Source organism: Rana temporaria, chromosome 1 (genome assembly GCF_905171775.1).
Source record: "Rana temporaria chromosome 1, aRanTem1.1, whole genome shotgun sequence".
Lineage (NCBI taxonomy): Eukaryota > Metazoa > Chordata > Amphibia > Anura > Ranidae > Rana > Rana temporaria.
Window position 1 is genome coordinate 116,804,076 of NC_053489.1, and position 11,814 is coordinate 116,815,889.

An 11,814-nucleotide genomic window follows, 5' to 3' on the forward strand; every position below is an offset into this window, starting at 1 on the left:
TCTACCTCCTCTCCTCACTCTCTTCTACCTCCTCTCTTCTCCTAACGCTCTTCTACCTCCTCTCCTCACTCTCTTCTACCTCCTCTCCTCACTCTCTTCTACCTCCTCTCCTCTCCTAACGCTCTTCTACCTCCTGTCCTCTCCTCACTCTCTTCTACCTCCTCTCCTCTCCTCACTCTCTTCTACCTCCTCTCCTCTCCTCACTCTCTTCTACCTCCTCTCCTCACTCTCTTCTACCTCCTCCCCTCACTCTCTTCTACCTCCTCTCCTCACTCTCTTCTACCTCCTCTCCTCACTCTCTTCTACCTCCTCTCCTCACTCTCTTCTACCTCCTCTCCTCACTCTCTTCTACCTCCTCTCTTCTCCTAACGCTCTTCTACCTCCTCTCCTCACTCTCTTCTACCTCCTCTCCTCACTCTCTTCTACCTCCTCTCCTCTCCTAACGCTCTTCTACCTCCTGTCCTCTCCTCACTCTCTTCTACCTCCTCTCCTCTCCTCACTCTCTTCTACCTCCTCTCCTCTCCTCACTCTCTTCTACCTCCTCTCCTCACTCTCTTCTACCTCCTCCCCTCACTCTCTTCTACCTCCTCTCCTCACTCTCTTCTACCTCCTCTCCTCACTCTCTTCTACCTCCTCCCCTCACTCTCTTCTACCTCCTCTCCTCACTCTCTTCTACCTCCTCTCCTCACTCTCTTCTACCTCCTCTCCTCACTCTCTTCTACCTCCTCTCCTCACTCTCTTCTACCTCCTCTCCTCACTCTCTCCTACCTCCTCCCCTCACTCTCTTCTACCTCCTCTCCTCACTCTCTTCTACATCCTCTCAACAACGGAAGGCATTTGCTTCTTGCTTATAGCAGGGCCTTGCTGCCTTTTCCTTTTTTTTCCTGAAATCTGTGATCCGCAGTGAGTCACCGTGTCATTACCTTACCACTTTGCCGGGCTCATGCTTTCTGTGTGTCCTAGCTGTGTGTGTGCTGCTGCCCTTTGCTGCTATATACTCCATTCCCACCATGGAAGGATGACACAGCTCAGCTCGCTTGGAATTGTCCAGAATCGCTGATTTCTGGCCCAGATCTGGGGTGGATGGAAGGTGGTGGGAGGAGGGGGATTGCATGGGCACACTTCTAATTCTGCATCGCTGCATGCTATGCTATGCTATGCTATGCTGGCTGCTCTTATATACTGAGGCATAGTCATGCATCTAAGGTATGTTAATAAAGGCTGTAATAAAATACTGAATGTTGGACAAACAATCTAGTCCTGGATCCTTAATCCTCCAACTCCTGGCTTGTGTGCTAACAGATCAGGTTCTGCTTATGTAACAATTAGTCAGATATTTAATACCGCTGGATACAAGCAATATACTAGGCATCTTCCATAATATACAGCAACGAGCATTCTGGATCTGTCTAATCTGTCTATCTATCTATCTATCTATCTATCTATCTATCTATCTATCTATCTATCTATCTATCTATCTATCTATCTATCTATCTATCCATCTGTCTAGCTAAAGCTGGACACAAACAATATACTATGCATCTTCCACAATATACAGAATAAATCATTCTGGATCTATTCATCTATCTATCTATCTATCTATCTATCTATCTATCTATCTATCTATCTATCTATATCTATCTATCTATCTACAGCTGGACACAAACAATACACTGTGCATCTTCCACAATATACAGCCATAGAGCAATCTGGATCTGTCTATCTATCTAGAGCTGGACACACAATATACTATACATATGCTACAATATACAGCCATAGATTATTCTAGATATGTCTATCTATCTATCTACAGCTGGATACAAAAATATACTATGCATCTTCTACAATATACAGCCATAGATTATTCTAGATCTCTCTCTCTCTCTCTCTCTCTCTCTCTCTCTCTCTCTCTCTCTCTCTCTCTCTCTCTCTCTCTCTCCCTCTATATATATATATATATATATATATATATATATATATATATATATATATATATATATATATATATATATATATATATATATACCTATCTATCTACAGTTGGACACAAAATATATGATATGCATTTTCTACAATATACAGCCATAGAACCAATCTGGAGCTGTCTATCATTTTATCTATGTGTCTATCTGTATGTCTATCTATCTATCTATCTATCTATCTATCTATCTATCTATCTATCTATCTATCTATCTATCTATCTATCTATCTATCTATCTTTCTGCCTGCCTGTCTTGTCTATGTATGTATGCATGTATCTATCTATCTATCTATCTATCTATCTATCTATCTATCTATCTATCTATCTATCTATCTATCTATCTATCTATCTATCTGTTTTGTGTCTCCACATAACTATTTTTCTGGCTGCTACATATAACCTAAATAGGTTTGTGCACATTTAACTGATACACTACAGTGTCTGAATATATATATATATATATATATATGTATATATATATATATGTATATATATATATATATATATATATATATATATATATATATATATATATATATATATATATATATATATATATATATATATATATATATATATATATATATATATATATATATACCCCAGTTCTACCCATTCAGAGGGATCTATGATGATTACCCTTACCTGATGGACCTTTACTACCTATGTAATAAGGCATTATACTTAGTAAATATAATTATAATCTCGAATAGTAACTGGTTCACACTCTCTTAACACACTGGCAACGCAAGAAACAGCAACCAGAGAATTTCGGTTGTCTGGTATAAATGTAAACCCTCCTTGCAATCCCTGTATGTGACTTGGCAGAAGAAATACAGGGGCCTAGGTATATGTGACGTCACATTCATCCTTGCAACAACGCCTTATGAACAATGCGTTCCTACAAAGAAGCGGCATAGCCCTCCTTGGCAACTGCAGTTTGCAAACCTCAAGTTCATTTTAGCAGGATTTACATATATTTATTGGAGTTGACTGGTCATTGATGGCTGAGATGGTATCCCACATGCAGCCTCTGTTGGAGGTTATCATACAAACGTGCTCTATGACATCAGGTGTAAACCTAGGTGCTATAATGGGCCTCTACCTATCAGTGACGTCACATAATTTACCCACATTGGAGAGGACTGCTTATTATTCACTCTACTGCTCAGTGACGTCATGCGAATCACCCACATTGGAAGGGACTACTTATTATTTTCATTAGCACAATAACCTCTCACAACTGCATCACTTCTTTTTTTTTTTTTTTGGTACATCTATCTTTTTATTTCATAATGCTGGGAATATATTTACACCCACTGACTCTCAATTTAACTAGTGGCATAATTGCTGGTCTGTTGTCTTCTGACTGCTTTAAAATTATATTAAAGGAGTCAATGCATTTGACTTATGCAAAATGTTACAACACTCTGAACACACTTATGAAATGAGATATAAAAGGGCAACATAAGATCACATAAAAATGATACATGAAAGTAAAACAACAGTGCTTAAAATGAAACTCTAGTAATACATGCATTATCACGTCCATGCATCAGGAAAATAAGAGACATATAAGGGTGCTTATGTCATCAATATATCATTATTTGCATTTTACCTCCAACTTGGTTTTCAGGCTGTTATATCCACCCACAGCAACATCTGAAAGAGGTAAAAGAAATCATTATTTCCCAGGAAGAACCTGTCATTTCACACACCTAAAAAATATACGTGTAAAAAATAAATGGATATTTACACAGATATATCTGGAGCTGATTAAATAAAGGAGATCATTTGTTTATTTTCATAATTTCAATAACCAACCATATTTTTTTTCTTTTTTTTTTTACAAAGTGATGAGAGGCCAATAAAACAATACTTCTTTTGTAAATCAGTGCCGTTGTGCATAGCTATACACATTGACAAAGAACAGTAGCGTTAAGTCGAATATATATATATATATATATATATATATATATATATATATATATATATATATATATATATATATATATATATATATATATATATATATATATATATATATATTTTTTTTTTTTTTTTCTTTTCTTTTTTTTTCGCGTGCTTACGTTTTATTTAAAGGGTCTGTTTAGCAATGTTTTATTACACGATTTAGACACCCTTCACTCAAGATTCACACTTTTTCTATTTGAAAACATTTGTGAATCCTGTGTGTAAATTATGTTTATAACTAGACTTTAGTGTAATAAAAGTGCATTTTGAAGGTATATTCTAAAAAACACTACATTAGTCTTCCTAAGATCACCAGCATTTTAAGATAAACTCGTATCCAAAGAAGGTGATGGATAAAATATTTTTTAATGAGATTATACACTATAGTGCATATATCTGTAAAAATAAAGCTTTTTTTTTTTTTGGAATGCAAAAAATAAATAATTCAGAAAATGCACAATAGATGCCTACAGAACATTGTAGCAAAAAAAAAAAAGAAATATGAGAATAAATTGAGATCTTTCAGCTGTCAATCAAAGAAGCCTACCTAATTCGGAGGCCAGCCATTAGACAGGAGCTGGCGCTGTCACACTGTGCCTAGGCCTACACAGAAGGCTGTATTGAGCCTCAGTCCCCTTGTGACTCACAAGCCGTGAACTTGACGTTGAGCATGATAGATCAGAAGGGTCAAGCACGTGTAATTAATATTATATTTGTATTCTAATAACGCACATATGCATAGGAAATGGTTTAAAAAAAAAAAAAATCTAGGCACATTTTAAACACATAAATACAAAAAAATAACAACAAATAGAATGTAACACCTACACATCAAATTCTAATGCATGCATCAGCTATTGCAGAACTAAGAAAAAAAGCATCATTTGTCCCCTAGAAGGATCAGCGCCTGCATACTGCTGCTGCTGATCAATCCGTTTTAATTGGTGAGATGCAATTTAAGTTTTGGCTCCAGTGCCATGATTGGTGGGTTTAATAAGTCATATCAGGTCAGATGATCTCAGAGTTACATTGAGCTGGGCATCTCCTGCTTAGTGAAGGCCTTGCTCAAAAAACCCAGAAATGCTGATGAACTTGTTTTCTTCTCAATAAGCACGTGGTTACCTTAGTAATTAACTAAAATCAACAGGTCTACAGCAGCAAGCTGGAGTCCAACACACCATCAGATCCGAATTGGAACTTTCTCCTATGCAGCCCGGGGTATTAAACAACTGCAAGTGTGAAAAAGTTCAGCTCCCTTTACCCAATGTGTAAAGTGAGAGCACACTTGTCCCCACATCCCCCAGGTATCTGATGAGCAATGAAATGCACTACTTACACGTCTGAGAGAGAGGACACTTTCACCCAACAGGAATGCAGAATAAAATATCCCATCTAAACCAGTGACAGCCAAATTATCTTCCAGCTCCAGAAATGGCTCAAAGCGGTGAAAAAATGCAGCTTAATCCCATTGTATAGTTGTTGTTAAGTTCCTTTTCTGATATGACTGAAGGTCACCCCCCCACCTCTAAACACTAGGGGAGGGGTACCCCCCTGAGAGATATGCTTAATAAACACTGGCTGGAGAGTGAAGTGTTGTAGAGAAGGGGTCTGCAAGTTTTTTTGGGGGGGCTGGACAAGGTCTGGTCCAGCCCTCTCTGCTGAGGAGGACGTGCTGTGAAACCCAACCATTTCCCCCTCTAATTCTTTTGTTAGTGGTGAACTGAAGCCCCATTGTCCAGCCATTGGCACGGTCCTTTGCAGTTGCCACTATACGTCGAGCATGTCACAGATAATGAATTTGCTCCAGCCCCTCTCATAGTCCTCATGTGGCAGACGGAACAAATTTGAAATGTCTGGTCAGTGGAAGATCACTCGTTCCTAGACTGCAGCCCTACAAGAGCATCGCATATATTTACAGAGCATAGCCCCTGATTTATCGCCCCCTTTGTTACTGCTGTCCCAGCCATGGCACCCACCCACATGAATAATGCCATTATTATTATTATTTGCATTGTTTTATTGTTTGGTGATAATATTTTTTAATGATGTTACTGACAAGATCTGGGTTTTTGGTGATGATGAATTGGGGGGGGGGGGGGGGTTAATGCCCCTTCCAATGCCATTGATGTAGTTGTAGATGAGTAAGTTGCAGAGATGGTGGGTGAGGAGATGAGCCAGGCGAGTGGAGACCTGTCCGAGGGAGAAAATGACAAGAGGAAGGAGGGGGGGGGGGGTCTGGAGAAGAGGGGCATGACTGGAGCAAACTTAAATTGGCTTCAAGATTGTGACTGTTAATGAGAAGTGAAGGGAGGCGATAATGAGAGGGACATGGGCGAGAAGAGCAAAAGGAAAGGAGTACAAGGGAAGAAAGAATAAAAGCGTGAGAGGGGGACAAGTTCATGGGAGACAGACACATGCAGGGGCTATAGGGACATTAATCATGTATGTTCTATTAACAGATAGATAGATAGGCAGGAATTCGGTGTAGTGTGTGTATAGAGAGAGAGAGAGAGAGGGAGGGGGGGGGCAGAGAGAGAGAGGGAGAGGGAAGACAGAGAGGAGAAAGGGGGGGCAGGGAGAGAGGAGAGAGAGAGGGGGAAAGAGTGAGCAGAGAGAGGAGGAGAGAGAGAGAGAGAGAGAGAGAGAGAGAGAGAGAGAGAGAGAGAGAGAGAGAGATTAGAGGGGGTGAGAGGAGAGAGAGAGAGGGGTAAGAGGAGAGAGAGAGAGATGAGAGGGGGTGAGTGGAGAGAGAGAAGAGAGAGAGAGAGAGAGAGGAAGAGAGAGAAAGAGATATGGAGACAGAGAAATTAGAGAAAGAGGTGAGACAGAGAGAGAAGGGGGGGGGGGGGTAGAGAGTAAAGAGAGGGAGAGAGGGAGGGAGGGGGGCTAGAGGGGATAGAGAGAGAGAGAGAGAGAGAGAGAGAGGGGGAGGGGAGCTAGAAGGGAGAGAGAGAGGGGGGAGGGAGGGGAGCTAGAGGGGATAGAGAGAGAGAGAGGGGGAGGGGAGCTAGAGGGGATAGAGAGAGAGAGAGAGAGGGAGGGGAGCTAAAGGGAATAGAGAGAGAGAGAGAGAGAGAGGGGAGGGAAGCTGGAGGGGATAGAGAGAGAGAGAGAGAGAGAGAGAGGGGAGGGAAGCTGGAGGGGATAGAGAGAGAGAGAGAGAGAGAGAGAGGGGAGGGAAGCTAGAGGGGATAGAGAGAGAGAGAGAGAGGGAGGGGAGCTAAAGGGAATAGAGAGAGAGAGAGAGAGAGAGAGAGGGGAGGGAAGCTGGAGGGGATAGAGAGAGAGAGAGAGAGAGAGAGAGAGAGGGGGAGGGGAGCTAGAGGGGATAGAGAGAGAGAGAGGGAGAGAGAGGGGGAGGGGGAGCTAGAGGGGTAAAGAGAGAGGAGAGAGACAGGGGAGAAAGAAGTGAGACAGGGAAAGAGAGATGTATATCTATCTATCTATCTATCTATCTATCTATCTATCTATCTATCTATCTATCTATCTATCTATCTATCTATCTATCTATCTATCTATCTATATGTGTGTGTGTATGTATGTGTATATATATATATATATAAAGAGAGATAGAAATATTTATTTATAGATAGATAGATAGATAGATAGATAGATAGATAGATAGATAGATAGATAGATAGATAGATAGATGATAGAGATATTTAGACATAGATATAGATAAATAGACATGGATATGGATATATCTCCCATATATGACGGCACAGTATTATACCTATCATTAAAGCCTTTTTAATAAGTGAATTGGTTTTATTACTGTAAAGCAATATAAAAAGATAGCAAACAAACGGTAAAAAAAAAAAAAAAATCTCCTTAACTAATCTTATCTCTTAAGAGAAAGCTTTTTTTCCCCCAAAATCCAGATCCTATCACATACATGACATCCACATATCACCTATTTTCTATCATAGCATAATAATGTAGCCTGGTGGAAGCATGCCTGCCTACACACACCTAGCATGCACCGTGTACCTCCATGGTGTTGTATTGTTCATACAGTCCTATAGCTATACATCTGCTGGGTAGGTTGTATGTATAAATTCATTCTGATTGGCCAGTAATTTTATTCTCCAGTTATTTCTAGTGGTGATTTTCCTTCCTTTAGGCCCCCCTTACTCTAAAGGTGAATATCATTTCTTAACCCCTTGTGGAGCAGTGAGGTCACCCAGACTGACAGCCTTAAAACAAAAGCATGTGCGCCGGTGAGGAAGGAGTGATAACTAGCAGAGAAAGGAATAACAGGCACGCCCTCCTTATTATCATACATGTGATGCCTGTACCTGTCACTCCCTCTCACCACATGTCTGTACATAGGCTCCTATGTGATCACATGCCTAGCACAGCAATCAGGGCACATATATGAGCCACCCATGGCTGTAGTAGCTGATTGCACATATGTGTTGTGTATTTCCATTGCCTGCTGCCCTCCCTCCCTTGGTTGGGGAGTAGGGATGAGAGTCAGGGCTCTGCCTCCTCTCCAGCAGCTCCACTCTCTGCTCCTCCAGCGAGGTCACGTACACTGACGTCACCCGCCTGCTCCAGCAAGCCTGGGCTACATTTACATACATCAAGGAAATTAGGGCATTAAAAAATATATGCTAATCCGGCTCAGCACTGGATCTGCGCTCCCCACCCTTGTCATTGCTGAAAATGTTGATTTGATTTTTTTTATTTTTAAAGAAGAAAAAAAAAATGTTTTTTTATAAAAAAAATAAAAAAAAAGGCAAAGGAAGAGGAAGGAAAATCCCAAGATGAAACAAAATGCAGTATTGCTGGGAGAGGATTGAAGAGCAGGCGATGGGGCTGGAGACACGTCCTATGAATAATAACAACGACATTCCTTTCTCCTGCTCCCGTTGGTTCCAGACTCTATTATGTTTAAATACTGATGCATATGTAAAGGTATATTTGCATTTTTTTCATTATTCCTTTTTTTTTTATTCCTGACATCTCCCATAAATTAAAAAAAAAAAAAAAAACATTTTGGGCTTTTCTGTTTTACCATTTGAACAATTTGTTTCTTTGTGTGTGAGAATCACTAGTATAGAGTAGACTGCTATAGACAAGAGATTCTTATACACTTGTCACGAATTAAGCTGCAGCATATTCGTTGGGGGACATTGCAGGACATACATAGTAGCAATATAATGCTAATTGTGTTCGGATGCGATTGTGCTTTTTTTTTATTATTATAATAAATAGGTATCATTTATCCATTCTATTTTCTTCTCAATGCTTCCACAAATGATACCATTATTATTTTATTGCTGTGTTAAAAATAAAAGACAATGACGTTGATATACTTTAAAATCTTCAGACAATATATTGTGTAAATATTCTCTTCAATTATCCAATTATGCAAAAAAAAAAAAAAAAATATGTCTACTTATTCCATCTGCGCATGAATGGATAATTGCAGTGAATATTCATCAGTCCAAAGGTAAAGCCTCTTTATTATTATTATTATTATTATTATTATTATTATTATTATTATTATTATTATTATAATTTTGCTGTGTTCCTAACTCCAAAAAATAAATAGAAGGTCATGTCACTTAATTTTTTTAAATAGTTAAAAAAAAAAACGTGTAAGTGGTGTGCCAGGATTGTACAGGCTGACCATGGAGATCATATGGAGGGAGGCAGAGAGGCTTTACCTGTAGACTTACTGTGAGCTCAACGTGTCCCTCCCCATAGACCGCTATGCAAATCCATATGCATATGTGTATAGGGGACAGTGATTATAATTAAAGGCTAATCAGATACAGCCTATAGAGGAGACTGCATAGCAATAATACAGAATTTGCACAAATGTCCCTTTTATTTTTGCGTTTTTATTTCTCATTTTAAATGGTCTAAAATGTCATGATTTTGTTTTTTTATAGTGTTCAGTATTTAGTAGAGGTGTCCTGTGTACTGTAGATGTATTAGTGCATGACTGTGTTTGCATGCATGCATCTATCTATCTATGTATATATACAGTGGATTAAAAAAATGTATATAGATATATAAATATCTCTATATATATCTATATAGATATATAGAGAAATATATCTATGTATATAGATATATATTATATATACACACACCGGACATATACACAACTACACACAATCAACACATTAATACAGGATCTATAATCTATATATATATATATATATATATATAGGATATTCATCTATAGTAAAAAAGCAGAGAGGCTGCAGATTGCAAGAAGCTATAGATGGCACCTACTGGTGCCTATCATTACATGCATTCTATATGTCACTATATAAGTCAGGTGTTGTGTCCTGTGCCATCTCTCCCCTATACTGTCGTGTAGTCCCCACAATGCACACTCAGAGTTCTGCTTACCGCGGGGGTCGGTCGAGCCTTGCCTGTAGAGGGTGGCATCCAGTGCAGGCATCCTTGGCACGTCTCTTTGGGCCTGAGCCCTATTTGCCTGGGCCACATCAATGTCCCATTCTGCCAGTAGTGCTAGCGGTGCCTGAACCCGCTCCCCCTTGTCTCCCCCTCTCTCATGTCTCCCCCCTGCCCTCCCTCCCTTCCACTCCTCCTATCCATTGCCAGACAGCCCAAGCAACTCAATGCCTGCGAATCACAGCACCAGTCACTGGCATTTGAATAAGAGTTTCATCCCTCCAAAACACCTGACTTTTAAACCACTTTAAACACCCCAAAAAAACTGCAAGACTTGTCATTCTCCTCCATCATGTCAGCTCCAGCAGCCCTCCAGCCCTACTGATTTTATGGAGATGTGTGCCCAGAACCTCGGTGCATTCAGTGACAGGCCGATTCCAAGCACTGCCAATTCATGCCCATCTATTCACATACTGACTGCTACAGTGCATTTATTACATGGAAGCTCATTTGCCCCAAAGGCTCACCCATTTAGAAACTATGTGTATATATATCTACACATGCATATCTATATATATATATCTATATCTATATCTATATATATATATATATATATATATATATATATATATATATATATATATATATATATCTACATATGCATATCTACACACACACACACATATATAATATAAATATATAAATATAAATATATAATTTATTACAGTATTTTTTTCATTATACAGCATCACATTATTATTATTTATACAGTAACAAGCACTAGAATGCTAGAATCACATTACAATATCCCAATTTTGGAATACACACGCAATTATTTTCAAACAATATTTACTAGATAGTTATTGCAACCTTTCAGATGTAGCCATGTGTGTATTTTAAACACATATCTAGATAGATAGATAGATAGATAGATAGATAGATAGATAGATAGATAGATAGATAGATATACCTATATATATATATATATATATATATATATATATATATATATATATATATATATATATATATATATAGATAGATATATAGATATATAGATATATTTCAATCATATTTAGATACTGAAAATATAATATTACAAATATTTAATTGAATTTCATTGAACGATCTGTGGCCTTTTCCTTTCTATTCTTACATTCTAACAATATAATATGAAACACAATATTACATTTTTACAATGTAACAAATAAATTAATAGCAGAATAATAGTGATAAAAGAAAATCGTTGATAAAGAATAAAAGAATTAAAAAGCAGGGTTGCAGCTAACCATAATCCTACACAGAGAGATATAGGAATTGTTTGCAGTGTTTTAGTATATGGGCATGTAACTAAGCAGAGGCATTGCAATGCCATGGCAGCATTATTAGGAGCGGAAAGGGTCTGATTTGGTTGAAGTGGAAGGCATTTTGATGAATTGGGTTCTCTTGTCATGGGCTGATACGTGTTCCGTAGTGTGGCA

General features: G+C 38.5%; 1 protein-coding gene across 1 annotated transcript in view; it reads right to left on the bottom strand.

The window, feature by feature from the left end:
- Positions 1–10,475, bottom strand: part of LOC120930744 — a 13,189-nt gene extending 2,714 nt beyond the window's left edge. The window contains exons 1-2 of the mRNA XM_040341921.1: positions 10,328–10,475; positions 3,600–3,643 (exon numbers count right to left, since the gene is read on the bottom strand). Of these exons, the coding sequence (XP_040197855.1) occupies positions 3,600–3,643; positions 10,328–10,379 (96 nt within the window). The 5' untranslated portion in view covers positions 10,380–10,475. The remainder of the gene's footprint in view (positions 1–3,599; positions 3,644–10,327) is intronic.
- Positions 10,476–11,814: the final 1,339 nt, after the last annotated feature.